This window comes from Takifugu flavidus, chromosome 2 (assembly GCF_003711565.1).
Source record: "Takifugu flavidus isolate HTHZ2018 chromosome 2, ASM371156v2, whole genome shotgun sequence".
Lineage (NCBI taxonomy): Eukaryota > Metazoa > Chordata > Actinopteri > Tetraodontiformes > Tetraodontidae > Takifugu > Takifugu flavidus.
This window is the reverse complement of record NC_079521.1, coordinates 18,968,717-18,988,342: the sequence shown is the minus strand read 5'-3', so window position 1 is coordinate 18,988,342 and position 19,626 is coordinate 18,968,717. Positions and strand designations below refer to the sequence as shown.

Below are 19,626 nucleotides of genomic sequence, written 5' to 3'. Positions count from 1 at the left end.
GTTGGTTTTGACCATTGATTTATAACAAACCACAATCCATATATTCTATACATCTGTGCACGTGAGAAGATGAAAGAAAACTTGACATTTTTTATAGTTTGCTGCCAGAATTACCAAAAATAATGGGCTAGAAACGCAACCCAACCCCGTGGTCACATCATTTATTTCCCTGTACATCACTGGCCCAAATTTTAAAACTGTTTTAGCAGATTTCCAGTGTTTGTCACACACAGCTGAGACCCTGATCCGCTTTAATGAACATGCAAATGTTTAATCAACGTCAAAATGATCCCTTAGGTTATTTTTCCAGCCCAGGATTTGAACTCAGTGGGTTTCCGGGTGTATGCTGCCCTCCAGCGGTCACAAAAATAACCGCAGAGACGCACTCGTCGTTATTACGGCCCTCCCTTAACCTTGTAAACACACGTCTAGTCCAAATCATAATGGCGCCATATCAATTTATCAAAGATGCTTTTAATTAACCGAAACCAGTCTGGCGCAACCAGATGTGCGTTGCCAACACATCCAGCAGAGGGCGCCACACGTGCCGCCACCTCTTATTTTAACGGCGGAGGTTAATTTGCGCGCCTTTTTCTCGAGAGGGCTCCCGTCCTGGTGTCCTGTGGCGTCCTCGCACCTTCCCGTGCACCGTGTGTCCGCGTCAGCCACTTGATCCAATGATCCCGGTATTTGGCGGAGCGCGCCGCCTTCCCTGCGCCACGCCGAGCCGATGACGGGTGGACCGCGCGGAGCGGACCGATAGGGCGCGTTTCCTAATCCCCCTCCACCTTCAACGACGCCCCCCTTCTCCTCCTCCACAGCTCCCCGACTCCACCAGCCCACCCTTTCGCCCTGGACACGACGAGGCCGCGGGACCGCTGCGTTTCCCCGTCCTCCGCGCGCCGGGACTGGTCCGATGTATTATTTACGAGGCAAACTTCAGCAACTTATCCACAGGATATGGCTCCCGGTGTGAGGACCGGCCGGACCGCTCGGACCGGCCAGCCCGGCCAGCCCGGCGTGCGGGGAGGCGCCGGCGGTGGATGCTCGGCGCGCAGGAGGCGCCCCGGAGGAGAGGGGAGATGTTTGAGGAGCAGGTGTCGGGCCGATTCGGCGGGGATGCTGGCGAGCTGTCTGCTCTCTGCGGGGATGCTGTCGCTTCTGGTCCGGTGCGCTGGCGCCGCAGAGGGTAAGATCACCGCACCAAATGCGCGCTGGCGTGTTGCGTTACGCCAGAACATTTCAAGGAACCATTCCTGCTAGAGGAATGGAGGTTCTGCTGGCTTTTGTCCTCATCGGCTGCACAGGCGGCGGAGAGGGACTTTAGTCTGCGTGTCCGGGACCGAAAGGCTGTGACATGCGGGGGGATTTGCGCAGTCAGGATTCCCACGCACTGGCCGCACTGACATGATGTTTTGCGTGAGGCTGTGGCTCCGCAGGGTTTGCTTCATGTGATGTAACTCTCTCTCCCTCTCTCTGCATGTCTCTCTTCCACCTGAGCCCGGAGCTCTTTTGTCCCTGGGATCAGATCAGAACCCCTGCAGCTGGGGGGGGTTCAGAGCATCTGGGTCAGCTCCCAGTCTTGGTCCGTCTGTCTCCGGCAGCATCGGAGGACGTAGAGACGATGGTTCATTTATTTATTCATGGTCTGGTCTGAAGCTGCTCTGATTGGAGCGCTGAGCTGGTCCAGCTGCTCTGGTCCTGCTGCTCTGGTCCTGCTGCTCTGGTCCAGCTGCTCTTGTGGACCCAAACCCAGTAAGATGATGGTGTCCCTCCAGTGTGCCCTGTGCTGATGATGCAGTCCCCCCCCCCCCCCCACACACACACAGTCAGCACATCCATCCACAAACACACCAGCTCAGCAGCACCTGAGCTGTACTGGGACCAACGGGCCCTGCAGGAAACTGTGCTGTCCAGCTCTTATTCTGGGATGGAGGAGGACATCCTGTGAGATCAGCAGTGGCATCAAATGACAAATGTTACCTTCAAATCTGTGAAATTTAGTGAGGAACTGGACGAGGAGCCGCCACAACCTGTGACGTCCTCAGGCTCGTCTCGCTGGACGCCCTGGACGACCTTCTGTCCTCCACTGTTCCCAGACCGGAACTTTGACCGTGACGGCCTCCTTTTGGTGGGAGCCATCTTCACCCCGTGACTGGTGTCGGTTCCGGAGCTCTGAGGTTGCCGCCATGCGTCCTTCCTTCCCAATGACCTTCCTTCAGCGGCGATGGCGTCTGATGCGGCTGGATTGATCTTTAATTATCCAGCAGGATTTCCCATCATGTTTATTACTCTCCCGTTAACGCCAGCTGGATGGTGAAGCTCTGGGAAGAGAACAAGCATCCGGGTCCTGAGCCTTGGAACCCAGATGTGGCCTTGGAGCCTCGCCGGTGCCATCTGAAGCCGTTTCCTTTTAACCTGGAAAGCGACCGCTAACGTGGCGCCCGTTTCCCTCCTTTGGTTCCACCGTAGCGATTTCCCCCGCAGCAGTTAATGATGCTAATTATGTTAATCAGGCGAGCGTGGCGGTGGCGTGTGTCACACGTGATGGATGGATGGTGCTGCCTCCCGAGGTGAAGACGGGCCAGGGTTGATGTACGCTACGTCCGTACGTTAGCATACATCCCAGATCTGTTGTGCTCGGAACCTCTCCGACGCGTGCGCTTCTCTGCTCGCTCCCGTCACGTCTTAGAGGAAATGTGAAGGTTTTGTCCTTCAGCAAAACAAAGCAGTGAAGCGGCGCCGACACAAAGATGTAAAGATAAATTAGGCAAACAGCCTCTAATTAGCATCCTGGACCATCTGCCTCGCTATCGCTCACGCACTTTACTGCCACCAGGGACCACTGGGTGTGTGTGTGTGTGTGTGTGTGTGTGTGTGTGTGGTGTGTGTGTGTGTGTGTGCGCGCGTGTGTTGTGGACCTTCGGTGCCTCGGTTTGTTCTGATGCAGGTTGAGGGTGGATCAGGACTCCGGCTCTCAGCAGGCGGCCTGATTTATTGATACAGCCGGTAGATCACGCCGCTCATCACGCCGCTCATCACGCCGCTCACCACGCCGCTCATCACGCCGCTCACCACGCCGCTCATCACGCCGCTCATCACGCCGCTCATCACGCCGCTCATCACTCCGCTCACCACGCCGCTCATCACGCCGCATCACTGCGATAAAGGAGCAAGTTGTCTTTGAAGATCGGCTCCATCTTTCAACACCTGACGGCAAACTGACACATCGTTAACACTGGTTAATTAACTGTTAATACCGATAATACCAGTTTGATGTGAACTCGTTAATTATTTACCAGTTTGACCAACGTTTGTTAGGTTTTGCTCGACCGACTAGACGTCTTAGCACAGCTGCTGGGACGTCAGGCTCACCTCAGGAGGTCATGGGTTCCATCCCGATCCCTTAAATCACTGCTGAGATCGATCTGTGTGATCCATTATTCCTGAGGTGGCCTGTGAGCAGGAACGAGGAGCAGTCATGTGACGTAAAGACGACGACCAGAAAAGCTCTAAAACGACCGTTTATTTATCATTTTTGTGATAACGATGATAAATGTGCCGCTTCTCTAAATGGAACGTTTTTAAGTCGGCTATAATTCCAGCGTGGCCTGGACCAGCAGCGTTCCGAGAAGATGGCTTTGGTGGCTTTGGATGGATTTATGAAGTGATTCATTGGCAAAGTGAAAGAAATGGAAGTTAAGAATTTAAGAGGCTTTTTAATGGAAGCGAATGTGACTTAATCAGACCAGATCTGTGGCTCGGCTCCTCTGAGGAGGCTCCTCGCTCACGTCTCATAGCGTCTTTTTCATCCACATACATTTTTGTCTGCGATCGTAATAAATGAAAATCCCAAATCACACGTTCACCTCACGATGAAGACAGTTTCAGGTCTCCGTTGCTCTTAAAAATAGCCAGAATCTGCTCACCTCCGTCTTGCTGAGTGGACCTCACGTGTCCTTTTAGAGTATTTTGGCAGAATTATCTGCTTGTTTTGGGTTTCTCCGCCGGGATCATCCGTCGATGTCTAACGTGGGGTTCGGGTTGCTGTTACATCACGGCGTTGCCATCTCACAGACAGCGAGGGTTAAAAATCCTGACTTTTAAACGGGATTCTGATAGCAACCCTAGCATGTTAGCGCTCGTTGATAAAAGGAATAGTCTGGTTTTACCCACATCTGTGTTGCACAAGTTTTAGGGTTTTTTTTCAGGAGATCAATTTTCCTGTTAATGTTCATTTTTGACTAATAATCGTGATTTTAGCAGCTCCATAAACGAGCACGTTTGTGGCTGCCAGACCTGGGCAGCCTTTAATGTTCTGTTTCTGCCAGCACCCAGAGTTCACCCAGAATCCTTCCCAATCAATCCTCCGTAGACTGAAGCCTCGCTGGGAACCTGGACCCAGAGATCCTCAGGGAACGTTCCGGCACATTCCTCAGGGAACGTTCCGGCACAGCCAGCTGCATTCTCGTCCACACTCTTTTATCCTGAGTGACCAGAATGACACATTGTTGATGGGTGACCCCCTTTTTTCCGGTGGGAGAATTCTCTGGAGCACAAAGCTCAGATTGTTTCCGTATTGTCATGTAAATGGGAATCTTTGTGGGTCGTTCTGGTGTCCCAGACAGTTTCCTGTCCATCAGGTCTCATGTCCTGCTCACCGTCCCTCTGAATGCAGCATATAAACACGCGTGTGGCGAAGGAAGCTGGTGAGTTTTGCTGGTGAAACGGGAAGCGTTTGAGCTTAAATCCCGCTGACATCCCAGATTTGGAGGAGAGGAGCAGCCGTGGTGACGGCGTCAGACCAGCTGAAGAAACCTTCAGCAGCTTTGGAAGCATTCTTGTGATTAGATGAGCGCAGGAGATCCTCTGGGTGGCTTCATTCTAACCCTATAGAGGTTATATTAAACCTTAAACACACACACACACACACACACACACACACACCACACACCACACACACACACACACACACACACACTCACATTTATATCTTTGTAGGGTCTTTCATCGACAGAATACATTATCCAGCTCCCTGCACTAACCCTAATCATCTTAACTAATTCCCTAAACACCCTAACTAACTCCCTAACCATCCTAACTAACTCCCTAACCATCCTAACTAACTCCCTAACCCTAACCATCCTAACTAACTCCCTAACCATCCTAACTAACTCCCTAACCATCCTAACTAACTTTCTAACCCTAACCATCCTAACTAACTTTCTAACCCTAACTATCCTAACTAACTCGTCTCACACCACATCTGTCAGCAGCACCTTCGCCGTTGCTCCATCTGTCAGGACCCACCGCGTCCCCGGACCTCACAGGAACATGTCCTAATGGTGGCACCACCTGGGACGCAGACGCCACCTCCACCCTGTGTTATTACAGGTGACGGGTGGCCAAGTCGTGCATGTGTAATAGCGCGTTTATGACGAGTGGAAGCAGAGTTCAGAAGGATCTAAGATGGCCGCCTGCAGCAGGTCTGCTTACATAAGAGCGCGAGCGCTAAACTTCCAGGCTTTAGGTTAGCATGCAGCCTCTGGGGTTTGGTCAGTTGTGTTTTTTAAATTCTCTTTTATTTATCAACCCTTATTTTTATTCAGTTTCTCAGACCACTTTAGCTATAAACCTGTTTCGTTATCATTATTTAATTGTCAAATAATTGTAATTAAATGCTGAAAAGACGTGTATATATAGCACTATTAACCTTTGGGACAGTCAGGAACTAGCAGGAACCTGGTTTAATAGGTCAGTAACCTGGTTCAAGCTCTCCTCTCATCTAAATAACTCCAAAAACGAGCGTGCGCATTAATGCGATGCTGCACGGTGGCGGCTGCGGCAGCAGCTGCTGCAGCGTGACGCTGAGCTGAAGGTGCAGCTAGCGCGGCTCATCCATCAGGGCTGGAGGAGGCCGTGCATCCGTGGGGGGGCGTGAAGCACGAGCAGCATCCTGGGATAGTAGCTGGCTCCTCCAGACGGGAGCCGCTCCAGCTCAGGAACCCTGGAAGGTGCCACCAGGCCCACCTTTTAGTCCCAGCTCCACTCGGCAGGCTCATTTAGCGCCATCTCGCGCTCGCTATATGCTAAGAATTGATCTTCTGCTGCGCTAACAGTGACTGCAGCCATTTGTTTTACTTTAGTGTCCATTGGCTTTTCAGGATTGATGGAGGTTAGCGGCGTGATGCTAAGGTAGAAGGACTTTACAGCTGTGCTACTTTGTTGACACATCGGCGTGTTTCCCATGATGAGACGCTCGTTAAGGCTTTGTGACTGATTAACAACGTTCCTGTAGGCTGGACAGGCTTATCCGCCCTTTTCAAGCCACCATCGTTGCCTTGGCGCCGTCCTCCGGCTGCCTCAGCTAACCTCTGCAGCAGCGACATCAGCACGCAGCCTGGGGGGGGGAGGGGTCCCTCCCCCTGGATAATCACTGCTCTGACATTACAGATTACAATTGTTACTTCTCTGTTTCTAGTTTTCACCATCTAATTCCATTTCTTTCCCCTGTGTGGTCCTGAATGGCTCCAGAAACATCGGGGGTGATTAATGAAGGCGTGTAGCCATGTAGAAATAATTGTTTCAACTGCCTACATGCTGAATTAACGATTTCGATATTTTACCAGGAGCAATAAATGAGACATTTTGGCTTCATTTGCCAGCGCTGGAACCGGATCGACACATGCTTTAATGGTCATAAATGAAGCCGTGCACTAATGTTCTCCAGGACATCTTGCTATGGAGCCACCTCTCACGAGAACAGCGCATGAGTCCGTCACTTGGCGGGATGACCTCTGACCTCCTCTGAAGTCTCTGAGGGCCCAATTAGAATGTCAGAGGCAAAGCCGCAGGTGAGCGGCGCTCGCTACGCTAGCTCGCCCTGTGATGTGGAAGCCTCGCAGGAAGTCGCAGGAAAAAGGACGTTAGTCCACTTTTGACTTTTGTTAGTTTGGAGCCGGAAAAATGGAGGACGAGTATTTCCTCAAGCCCCCAGTCGCAGAGTGAGAAAAATGCTTTTAAAGACAAAAGAGGTCACTGGATGGTCCAGGGTCTCGGGACGGATCGCCCACTGCCCCCCCCCTCTAATCGACCTCCGACCTCCCCAGGTGGTGGACGTGCGCTGCAGACTGAGCGCAGCCTCTGCAGGCCTGCAGGATTAGCCTGCTCCTCCGTCGGCAGATGGTCCCCAATATTCCCACTATTCCCACTATTCCCACTATTCCCACTCACATCCCGCTGCTCATGCGCATCCTCGACGTCTCGTCTCGCTACCGTTCCTCAAATTGCAGAACATGAACTGAAACATGAAATCCAGTCGAACCTGATCTTATTTATTCGCACGTCCCCTATTTACCTTCGGCTTTTATCTCCTCCACTCATCGTCGCAGCCTCGACAGCCGACGTCGCCTCCAGGCCGACGCTGGAGTGACGGATGACTTCCTTCGGTGCTTTAATGGGAGCTTGATCGCCTGCGGTTCCCTGCTGAGCTGCCTGACTGCCAGTCATCCCCTGCCATCCTGCCACGCATCAAAGTGGTTTCACCCTTAAAATGCTCTGAAAGTTTCCTATAGCATGAATGTGTAATGCTCCGCGCGTTCAGCTTCAACCCACTTTAACCCTTAACTGCTTTTCTTTTCGCCTCAGCCCAGTGAGAACCTGAGTCCTGCTAACAATTGAGCTTTAAGTTAGCATTGCTTTTAAATGTAATCGAGTAAACTACCGATAAGCTCGGTGGATGAAGGCGGCCGAGCTCCAGCGAAGCTGCTCAGCATGTTTGGGAGGCTTTTGATTATAAATCCTCCCAACTGCAGAGCGATGAGCACGTTCCTGAATAATCTCTCCTCCTCGCTGGAGAGCATTGTTCTTCTGTGGAAGGCTTTAATTCTCCCTGTATTGTTGCAGCACTTTCATTTTGGAATTTACATAACGAGGCTCAGAAATCAATTAATTTTGGCGGCCGTCTGCTCTTCCTGTCCAAAGTGTCTGAGGCAGCAGATATTGGATGCACCACGCACGTGTCCCTCACCACCCTCAGAGGACCAAATCCTCCATGCTAACAGCACCTCCAGCGCTGCAGATCCAGTGTGAAGCTGAAGCTCGTGAGAGCATTTAACCTGCATCCAGTCATTAATACAGCATCAGCAGATCTACTGAGCTGCTGGTGGATCACCTCACACACAGAGATCTAACGGGCGGAACCAGCCCATCGCAGAGGAGAGCACGGCTCTGAGTGTCCTCTGGACCAGGACTGTTGCTGATGAGGGTGGTGATGAGGATGGTGAAGAAGATGAGGATGGTGAGGAGGATGATGAGGAGGATGGTGAGGAGGATGAGGATGGTGGTGAGGATGAGGATGGTGATGAGGATGAGGATGGTGGTGAGGATGAGGAGGAGGATGATGAAGAGGATGGTGAGGATGAAGATGGTGATGAGGATGGTGAGGATGGTGATGATGAGGAAGCATGAGAGTTGGTTGGCCCAGGGTTTGCAGGCGTGTCCTTCAAGAGACCAGCAGGATCAAAGAGAATGAAAATGGCCACTGGTGAAGCTGGTTTGGGCCAGTTAGTGAAAGGTGATCGAAGAGCCACTAATTTATATCTGAGCGCTCGCTCTTATTTTCCGATCGGATCTGAGCAGGCGGCCGTTCGCTGCCAGAGGAAGGTGGACTTCAGGTTCCTCACCAGAGTGTGAGCTCATCCCCTGGACCCTCCGTTGCTATAGCGACCCATCCTTGGAGGTGTTGAGGTCAGACGGCAGAGCGAGTGGTGGCCTCGCCCCAACCATCCAGCCTCCTCAGGATGTGATGTCATGATGCCAGTGTTTCCTGGGGAAGGGGGGCGGGGGACATCTCTTTAGCCCAGCACAGACCCTGAGGTGCTGCTGGGCGGCACCGTCCCTCAAAAAAGGACCCCCAGAGCCGTGACATCAGACCCTGATGAAGAGGCTGCAGTGGGTCGGTGGCCCCCACAACCATCGCTACGGGTCGGTGGCCCCCACAACCATCGCTACGGGTCGGTGGCCCCCACAACCATCGCTGCAGGACGGTGGCCCCCACGAGGGAGGCCCACTCTTCGCCAGGGCGGCATCGCCAGCATCACGGGCGGTTCTGTGGAGGTTCAAATGGTTGAGACGAAGCTTCCAGGGCCGCCACCAATATCACGGTGGCGGCGATTTCAACCTCGTGCCTCCAGAGTTGCGGTGTAACAGCCCACTGGTCAAACGTGCACTGTGTGATCGTGCACGGGGGGTTTGGGCAGCTTCATGTTGCTCTCACGTCTCCCCGCGATCCGCTAGCTCCCTGAATGCGCTGCGCGGTGGTTAAACACCATCATAAAACCAGCGGGGGGACGGGCGCCACGTCAACACATCCCGTTCCAGCCAATCGCTGACAGGAAGGTTGTGTGTGTGTGTGTGTGTGTGTGTGTGTGTGTGTGTGTGTGTGTGTGTGTGGGGGGGCGATACGCGTGCAGGGATGAATATCGATTTTCTCACTGAGTTGGACTTAGCTCAGCCATCTTAGCGACATTAGCGTAGCACAGATCCTCTTTTGATTTCGACGTGTTTGTGACAGTCACGGAAACGTGCCGACCTAGTTGTGGTCGTAGCAGCATTTGCTGTGACATCATTCAGGGTCACATGGTGAAGTGTGTTCTGCACACAGTCGAGCCGATAGTAGCTGAGAGGAACGCTGGTATCGTGGCTGACGTAGCTGTTGTGAAGCACCTGACGAGGGCCCGGGATGGGGGCGCTTTTGTCTTGTGAATGTGTCTCCAGTGACCAGGTCAGGGTGGGCAGCGTTGCTAGGCCTGTTTTAGCCACATTTGTGGCACCCGTGCGTTAGCATTAACGGTTTGGGAGCAGGTGTTCAGCAAGCACAGACGAACACACCTGGACCCAAACGCTGCAGATTGAAATGAGCCCTGAACGGACAGGGTGTCAGGTAGCGTATGCTAACCGTTATCTTCACATAACGAGGGCTCGGCCATGATCACATCACTTTAAGAACCCCGAGTGACCTACCGGAGACGTAGACATTCATTTTCATGCTTAATGGCACAACAGCAGCTCTGAGCAGCGGTCTGCGGCACCATCCGGGATAAACAGAGAAAACACAGGAGGACTTCCTCGGAAGCGCTTGATCGGACTTTTTAAATTGGTTTGTGTGCTTGGAGGGTTCCATCCAGCGAGCTATTGAATGAGACGGCCTTGTTTACCATATTTCCTACACAAGGGAACAAAAACAGCTCAAAGCAAGAAGAGAAGCGGTGTGTAATGCGAGCGGAGCGCCGGCAGGGTCACGTGATGGCGCCGGCCGCAGAGGGAACAAACCAGCGTGAAAACCATGTCTGGGGAGTCTGAGCGTGTCGGGGGCGGCGTCGTTCACAGGCACGCGTCGGTCTGACGCGCTTCAGCTGGGATGTCCAGCGGAGCCGCTTCCGTCTTTGTTTCTACTTTGTCAGGCTGCCGTTAATCCCATTTTTAAAAATGGGTCATGTTTCTCTTCTTCTGCGCTGTTTGTTTGTCCTTGATTTGCTTTCACAACAGCACAGACTCCAATGATGCGTGCACCTTTTCCCTCCTGCGTCCCTTCTTTCCATCCCGATGGCTTCAGATTAGACTTTGGATTCTGTGATGATAATAAAGGCTGGTGAAGTGTGAATCCTGACACATGGTCAGGAACCTCTGAGGATAAAGTGGGTTAGAACTTCACTACAGTAAGCTAGGGAACACGGGAGGGAGGAGATAAGTGATCAGTCATTAATGAATAATGATCAGTGAAGCTGCTGCTCAGTTTGGGCCACTGTTTTATGGAGGGTGGGAGGTGTCGTCCATAGTAGCTTGGTCATCATCGTCCGCTCCACCTCCTCATCCCAGGTACCCAACTTAAATTCTGTAGGAGACACAGGAGGAGCACGAGGGAAGGAGGGAGCAGGGAGAGCGCGCCAGATTTACCAAGATCTCAGGTAAAACACCTTCTGATGAGACCTGATGTTGCCCTGAGGGACGACAGCTTTGATTAATTTAATTAATTCATTACGGAGCCGATTGGTAGGATCTTTAATCAAGCCTCGGCATCACGACTTCTCGTTTACACAATAACGGGGGGAACCATGGAACGTTTGTCTGGGCAGGGAGCAGTTCTCCCTGCTGCTCGTGCATTATTCACCAGAACTGTTCAACCTTTTACTCATCGTCTTGGATCTTTAGCTGCTTGATGGTTGCACTCACGTCCTGCCTGAGCAGGTGGGGCCACAGGAGCCTGCTCACTCCGGTTGGCCCTGGCATCCCTCCCGTGCACCTAAAGCGGTGTTTTCACTTAGCAGCTAAGCAGGAGAGGGAAGAGAGTGGAAAGTTCTCTGTCTTTACATTAACCTTTGACCTTTTGTTGCCTTATCTAATCTGGGAACATGCTCTTCCCACGCGGTTTTGCCATTTTTAAGGATGTATTAGGAAGTGCAGAATAACAATTTCACTAATCACATTTCAGCACATTAGCGATTTAGAAATTAACCGGAATGATTTATTCACCATGAAGGAGCCAAATGAATAGTGGCAAGCTCTCACTAGCGTGTGCATAAAGAGCTTTATCCAGATTCTCTGGGGAATCGGTGACATTTAAGAGCACGTTCGGAGTAGCGACCCGGAAATCGCTGGTGTGAGATCCTGTTGCAGTCTGCATTTGGTTCCGTGTCAGAAAGAAGCGCTCTGGCTTCAGCTCCTCATCGTGACTCTAACTGAGAAAACGTGCACTCGGGGGCCTTATTCATTTCCACAGATTGCTCTTGACTTCCACAGTTAATATTCAAAGCGTGCATTGGTTTGAGGAAATCATTTACAAGTGTTTTCCCAGAATAATGTGTCAGCGCTGGAGGTTCCTCAGGGAACGAACCCCCGACGAGGCTCCACGCCAGCATCTTCCTCCACCCTCGTCTTCCTCACGCGTCCCCTTTTGCTCTGAAACGCCCTCCAACTTGGCAACTTGAGTTCATTGTGTTTTCAGAAGGAACCTTATCTTAGACTCGTGCACGCAGCTGCCATCTTTTGAATAATTCTATTTGTTCCACTTTGAAGAGATTTTATTTTCTTTCTCATGGGAATACATAAAAGCGTGCCCTTGGTGTTGTGTCTGAACTACAAAAATATGTTTAAACTCCAGCGCTGCTGTTTGGATCTGTATCTTCATGTATAGAACCTTGAAGTGAAAAAGCAGGCTTGTTGCCTGGCGAGGGCGTGCTGCTGTGCACTGACCTCATCTGTCCTGTGCTGGGACAGAACTTCTGCTGCGACACGCAGCTGCATTAACATGCACACTTAAATGCTGTGGCGTTTGGGTTCTTCCACCCTTCAATCACTCCACCCAAGGTCAGGAATAAGATAACATTTAAGATAAACTCACAGCGGCAGGAGGCAGGCTTTACTTTCATGCCGTGTCGGTGATGGGAGATCATTCCTTGGTGTGAGTAAACGTGACCTGCGACGCACCTGCCACTGTCAGGGGCGTCCTGCCGCTCGCCCAGTGCCTGCTGGGACAGAATATAGTGCCTCCTGTGGCTGTGATTAGGCACAACTGAGGATGAACAGAACATGGATGGCTGGATGATGACAATCATGGGAACTGACGTGTTTCTCTCCTCTCTGAACAGACGCTCCCAGCTACGATGCCTCTGGATCCTCGGCTCTGCAGAGCGACCCCACAGCCGCTCCGGCTCGCCCAGTGTCAGTGGCGGGAGAGTTTCCCCCCTCGGTCGCCCATACTCATGATCCCATGGAGGCTGAAGGTTTACCGGGGCAGCCCGCCTTTTCTTCTGTCCTGACTGTCATGGCAGGAACCGTCAAACATCCGGCGGGTGCTGATCAAGGTCGGACCTCGCCCACTGTCAGCACGGACAGGACTCACACCACCCAAAGGCCTTCACACAGTTCCAGCCATGACTCAGAGACGTCATCTCCAGCGTCGTCTGCCGGTGCTAGACCTCCCCCCAGCTCAGGTCTGATGTTACCCTGCCTCAGGTGTCCCCGAGCCGTCACGCGTGTGGTTGATATCTGAAAGCCTCAGCTTTTATCTTCCTCATTACCATCTTCTGTCCCTCATTAGCAGAGCATCTGCAGAGTAGAGTAACAATGCCACTTCCCCACGATACATCAATGATCACGTCCAACCGTCCCCCTCTGAAGCAGTGATCCCAACACAGCGCTCGGAGCAGCAGATTAACGCCGTCCACCGTCCCTCATGCTTGTTCCACCAACACCTATCGACCGTATCAATACGGAGGCAGCGGGAACAGCAGGGACCTTTCCAAAAGTCTGACGTCAGCAGTGCCCTTTGCTCACCCGGGACAGGATTCCATTTCCAGATGTGTCGCGCAGCAGCTGTTGAATGCACCAGCATATGGGTCGAGTCGGTCTTCGGCTCTCAGAGGTGCTGGAGACGCAGCTCTCATATGCTGAAGTCAATCATTTTGCCGTTTCCCTCCAGACTCCACCAGGTAAATGATGCCGAGCACCTGTCCGCTCCCACGCCGCCTCTGCGCATCGTAGCTGCGTTCCTGCTGATTCAGCAGGTCACGGGAGCCCAATTTGTCCCGTCATCAGAAAAATTACAGCCAGGGAGAGAAAGCTGCGATCACAGCTGGTATCGAGTTGACCTGATGCTCACACGGCTGAGGTCAGAGGTCACATGGTTCCGTCTCCAGTATGATGCAACCTCCTCTATGTCGGGAACAAGTTCCACTAATGTTCTAAGCATTATGGCTAATTTTAAGGGTTTGTATTTTTTCTGATTCAAAACTTCTAAAACAAATTCTAACGAAACAGAAGAGACCTGTTTTTTAAGTAGGCTTCCTCCTCGGCTCAGTAGATCCTAAAATTGGAGCGAGCGAGGTCTGATTTTTGAGAAAACATCTCTCCCTTTGGCGTCTCTTCAGGTTAGTTGACAACCAACGCTGACTCAGACTTTTGGAACGGCCTTCTGTGACCGTTGTGGTCTTCCTGCTCCTCACTTCCTGGTCAGAAATCACAGATCAGGAAACTGGGACTAAACGCTGGTGCAAGGAGCAGCGACACATCTCATTTTAGTTTGGCGTTAGGAACGACCGTCCCCTCCTGCCGTTGATGGGGGGAGAGCAGTGCGGCATTTAGTGCTATTTTCGGCTTTGGCACAGGAGCAATAGCTCCGCATACAAAGTGGAAGCCATCAGGCCTCCGTCTTTCAAAAGTGCTGCCTCAGAATTACAAGGGACGTCTATTGGTTTTGATGGGGCCAATTCTTATTCACAAGCAGATGGGCCGTCGTTTAATCATTGGAAGCTGGCAGCCAGACAAGCGAAATGTGGATGTCTTCATTTCAGACGCTGCTACTGGAACCGCCGATGATCCATATTTGCTTTGTCCAGCAGTTAGAGAATGTCCTCCTTTTACATCTGTTGAAAGCACCGCGGGGGGTAAAAAGCATTCTCTGAATCTATCACCAGCTCATCTGCAGCGACAGCCAGAATCAGCCAGAATCAGCCAGCGAGGCCCTTTCATTTCGGCTAAATCCGAGCTCGGTTTGGCTGCCGTCTCTAGGAGACGCCTGCAATAATCGTGTGGCTCACTTGGCTTTGAGATCCTCCTCCAGCTAGCTTAGCACCGCTGCCACCAACATCAGCCATCAGTCATTTCATCCTCTTCTCGCCTGCATCCTGGTGAAGTGTCCGTCTGACGTTCTCCACTGTCCATCAGCAGGTCATGTGGGAGGGACCAAGTCATCTGTTGTCCTCACAGAAGAGCGGCTCCACGACCGACCGGCGCTCACGCCCCCCAAAGCAAAGGTGGGTGGTCCAGCTCCCTCTCACTCGGTCGGAGTTTCTCTTGCTGCCAGGCCCACCGAGAGGACACCTCAGGTATCACCTCTGCCCCCTCCGCAAGACACCACGACGGCCTCTTTCCAGCGCTCCGCCGCAACCCCACCTGCAGCCGTCAGACCCCTGCTGACCCCCGCCGCTTCTGCCCGGGCCACACGCGTTCCCCCAGCGACCACCACCGCACAGCCCGCCTTCACCAGGAGAGCGGCGACCACGACGGCCGTCAGGACGCTGAGCAACAGGAGGATTTTTGCCCCGCCGGGACCCAGAGCGAGCACTGCGAGGGGGGCACCGCTGTCTTCCTTTCCCCCTTCACCACCACCACCGAGTCGCCGCTGCAGCAGTGCAACATCAGCGAGAGGCTGTGGGTGAAAACAGGTGAAGCAGCTGCTGCACCGGCGGGAAAATGGAGTTTCCCGTTTCTCTAACGTGCTGTGCCCGGTCTTTGTCCTGTCCTCTCCTCTTGTCTGCCTGTTTTTTCCTGTCTTCATTTCTCATAGTCGTCTCCATCTATGTGAGAAGAAACAGGCTGGACAGCATTCAGAGGCAGAACCTGCGAGGGACTGAGTCAGGGCCTGCGAAAAGCTCTGAATGATAGTTCAGCCCAGGCTCAGGTCAGTTTTAAACATGAGCTTCCAAAAGAACCAATCACAAGCTTCATTTTCAGTTGCCACACAAAAATGACAAACGGCTGGAACGGTAACAGGAAGTGGTGCGCTGTCCTGATGCTCAGCATCGAGTGCCTCGTGTGTCTGGGAGGAAGCAGCTTTGATCAGAGCGGGTTCAAAGCAGAGCGTGACCATAAAGGGGCAGCGGATGGGGGGGTGGGAAGGGCAGTGGAGGGGGGGGGGGTGGGAACAGCACTGCTGCGTTTTAACATGAGCTTTGGGAGAGAAATCAACTTCTCATGGACATAAATGGTCCTGAGAGCTCTGCGGAGGTGTTGTGTGCCAATCGTTGGGCCCCCCACATGTGCCCCCCCCGCTCTTATCCTTCTCTCTCTCTTTTTGTTGCACCACTTTATTGCCCTTGTGCGCTCATTTGTTCCATTGGGCCTATAAAAAGCTGCATGTGGTCACGTGACAGGAGAGCACATTCCCGGTTCTTTAACGTGCTCTCCTGTCAGATCAAAGGGACATCCTGGACCCCGGATCAAGTACCCCACAGATGCCCCCGTCTGCAGGGAGACCGGGGCAGTACAGGGCAGAACGGCCGTGCTTTAGGAGGATCCTTCTCAAGGTGCCCCGTTAGGGTCCTTTAACAGCTGTTTAACGGGGGGACTTGTCCAGCTGTGACCTTTTGTCCTCGGAATGCTTCCCTCCCGCCCTCACCAGGAATCTCGAGGTTTGTTAGCGCAGCAGGAATTCCTGGCGAGGAGCCACATTTAGGCTGAGGACGACTAATATAGGAATGAGGTTGAGTTAAAGAGTCCCAGGAGATCCAGGCTGACGTCCCTGGAGCTTAGTTCTTTAATCTTTCCTTTACACACTCGTTCAAACGTTTTACCTGTTGTTGATGCGCTAGTGGCTAAAACTGACAGAACCGAATTACTGAAAATATATATAAATATTTTATATTTCCTTCCCCTCTTCTCAGGAAGGGAGGGGCAGCAGCGCCCCCTATGGGCCGGGACCACTGGTCATCATTCTGCTACCTGAAACCTGAATTTCAGTGTTATACCCCCCCCTCCCCCTCTCTCTCTCCCCCTCCCCCTCTCTCCTTCCCCCCCCCCTGTCGGCTCCCTCTCTCGCTCCCCCTCTCTCTCCCCCTCTCTCCCTCTCCCCCCACTCTCTCCCTCTCTCCTCTCTCTCCCCCCTCCCTCTCCCCTCTCTCCCCCCTCCCTCTCCCCCCACTCCTCTCCCCTCTCTCCTCTCTCTCCCCCCCTCCCTCTCCCTCCCCCTCCCTCTCCCCCCTCTTCTCTCCCCCTCTCTCTCCTCTCTCTCCCTCCCTCTCTCGCCTCTCGTCTCTCCCTCCTCTCGCCTCCTCTCCCTTCGCCCTCTCCCTCTCTCCTCCCTCCCTCTCTCTCCCTCCTCCTCTCTCCCTCCCTCCCTCTCTCCCTCCCTCATCCCTCTCCTCCCTCCCTCCCTCTCTCTCCTCCCTCCCTCTCCCTCTCCCTCCCTCCCTCCTCTCCCTCCCCCTCCCTCTCCCCCTCCCCCCTCCCTCTCCCCTCTCTTCTCCCCTCTCCTCTCCTCTCTCTCTCCCTCCCTCTCCGCTCTCTCTCCCCTCTTCGTTCCTCTTTCTCCCTCCCTCTTCTCTTTTCCTCTCCGCTCTCTCCTCCCTCTCGTCTTTCCTCTCTTTCCTCTCTCTTCCTCCCTCCTCCCCCACTCCCCCTCCCCCCACGCCGACCCCCCCCCCGTTCCCTCTTTTTAACGTTTTGCTCTGCTCCTGTTTGCTGCTGTCTCAGCTGTGTTGGTTGGAGGTTGTGGATGGTGGGAGGAGAGCGCTGCGGCGTGCTGATGCTAAAGTGGCGATAAGAAACATCGAGTAAATGAATTAAACTGCGAGACTGAAGGCTTTTGAAACTCCCACTGAGCTGCTTTTGGGTCTTCAAACAAATGACTTTCTGCTCTGTGTTGTGTTTGAGCTCTTTGGCATTAATCTGTTGGCGTTGTTCACCCTCAGATAAAGTCGTGGGTATTTCTGCGGCGTGCTGGAAAGGCGGTCTTTTAATAACACCTTCAGAGGGGTGAAGCCCGAGAGGATGGAGCGATAATAAAGGAGTCTTTTCATAGGGCTCCTAACAAGGCTGAATTGAGAGGAGGCAGAGCGGCGACTCTCCGCTGCAGAGATTTCGGGCTCTCGGCGTTTCGGTCCAGCGGATCTCGTCCAGATGGGCTTAGATAACCGACCTAAATGGTTTCACCTCCTCCACAGACGTTTTCTTCCATGGCCATTTTCAGTGCATTAGCATTGAGCTCGTCAAAGTCCGCTCCACAGCAGGCAGATTTCACCTGTGGCACTTTAAGATTGGGAGCGCGGTGACCTTTCAGGGATGAAATGAAGCAGCGTTTGCCCTGAAGTTCCTGTTTATCGCTCTGTCTGAGGTCTGGCTCCTCTTTTCTCTACACGGTGTAATCAACCTCTGCTGCTACTGCTGCCCTCATCAGCAGCTGCTCCATCAGGCCGGTACGGTTCAATATCGTTACATCTGGCTCACTTCTACACGACCTCCCGATCCTGCCTGAAGGGAAGAACAGCCAGTGTGTTATCTGACATCGCTGCGGCAGATATTTCTTTTCATTTCGACACCCTTTGATAGTCCCTCAGAAGGTAGACATGTTCCATTTGAAATGCGGCTGCATTCTGCTTTAGTGTCCAAGTGATTCACGACATCGTGGCTACTGAGTCAGCGTTAGCGCCTAGAAGTGGAGCTGTTGGACGGATTTCACCAGCCCTGGTTTCATCCTTCATTTCCCACATTTCCAGCGCAGCATGCCTTATTCATTTATCGATTAAAAAAACATTCAGACCACTCACTGCTTTTTCGCCCTTATCTTCCGTCACGCGAGCCTATGGATTCTGCACAAGCATTCTTTTTTGTTTAGGAATTTTAATGCGTCTGCAGGGAATCGGTGGCCAGCCTGACTTTAAAAGGAAAAGTTCTGTCCAAAATCAAAACTTTATAAATTCCTGTTGAGCACAATGGAGCTAAATCACACTTGTGGTGCCTCAACAGCCCCATCTGGAATAAACAAAGCATCCATCCTGATTTCGCTAAGATAAGAGGACAGATGCTGGTTCCCTTCAGTTCTGGCTACTCAAGATAATCCACAAATTCTTATTAGCCTCCAGATGGAATCAATCACGAATGGCATCATTAAAGTTGCCAGTTTTCTATTTGTTGCAGTGTGTTTTTCTATAGTTTAGCATTGTTCTATTAGCATGTTTTCGTTGTTTAAAGCCTTGTTGAAGGAACTTTAAAAAATGATTTCAGAGCATCATTCTGACATATTTACACAGGTGAGGGTTGTTTTTTTGCTCTTATTCTTCATCTTCTTTTAACGATTCCTTTTTCCTCCTCAGGTAGAGACGGTCTTCGGTTCCCCCAACATGACAGTAGCTTATCACGTGACCGCTGGCGACACCGTTTACCCTCCTTCTGTTGTTCTGGATGCCTTGGAGTCGTACGGGCGCGATAAGCTGATCGCAGACCTGCGGCAGTACCTCCCCATGGTCACGGCCCTGCCCGTTCCAGTGGCGCCGTGGCGGCCCGGCCCGACCAGAGGCTTCCAGCTGAAAACAGGTCAGCGCCGGCGTCTGGGAAACACCTGCCGTGCCGGAGAGCTCATGGTGGGTTTGTGCTTCAGTTCTGCAGTTTGTGGGCACCGGAGACGATCCTCGGACCTGCTGGTTCTCTCAGATGATGGAACAAAGGCTGGAGAGGGTGTTCGCTGAAGCACGGGCAAAAGTGCTCACCACCAACAGCAAACTGTCCATCCAGGTACGGCCGTGTCTCACACTGCTGTGTCGGTGTGTTTCTGTAGGTTAGACCCTAAACCTGTAGGGTTCATTAACCGTTGACTACAGCAAATCAGGGGAAATGAAGCGGTTTTGTCCCTCGTTAGACATCCACGTTTCTGCCTCATCAGGCCATTTAGCAGCAGATGGAAAGTGAGTGCTCTGTAATCAAAACTGTCCCTGAGCATATCAGCGTTTCCAACAAACCTCGCTGCTGCCATTCCTATTAATAGTTTTTTCTTTCAGCACAGTGGTGTTTCTATTAATTTGATAAGATGCCACATTAAAATGTTGTTTATGGGGAAATATAGCAGCCATTTTG

The 19,626-nt window shown here is 52.4% G+C and overlaps 1 protein-coding gene across 1 annotated transcript in view; it reads left to right on the top strand.

Moving 5' to 3' along the window:
- Positions 1-371: 371 nt before the first annotated feature.
- Positions 372-19,626, top strand: part of kiaa1549lb (KIAA1549-like b) — a 33,762-nt gene continuing 14,507 nt past the window's right edge. The window contains 8 exon segments of the mRNA XM_057025613.1: positions 372-1,189; positions 12,648-12,992; positions 14,767-15,135; positions 15,138-15,224; positions 15,347-15,404; positions 15,406-15,460; positions 18,870-19,089; positions 19,154-19,287. Of these exon segments, the coding sequence (XP_056881593.1) occupies positions 961-1,189; positions 12,648-12,992; positions 14,767-15,135; positions 15,138-15,224; positions 15,347-15,404; positions 15,406-15,460; positions 18,870-19,089; positions 19,154-19,287 (1,497 nt within the window). The 5' untranslated portion in view covers positions 372-960.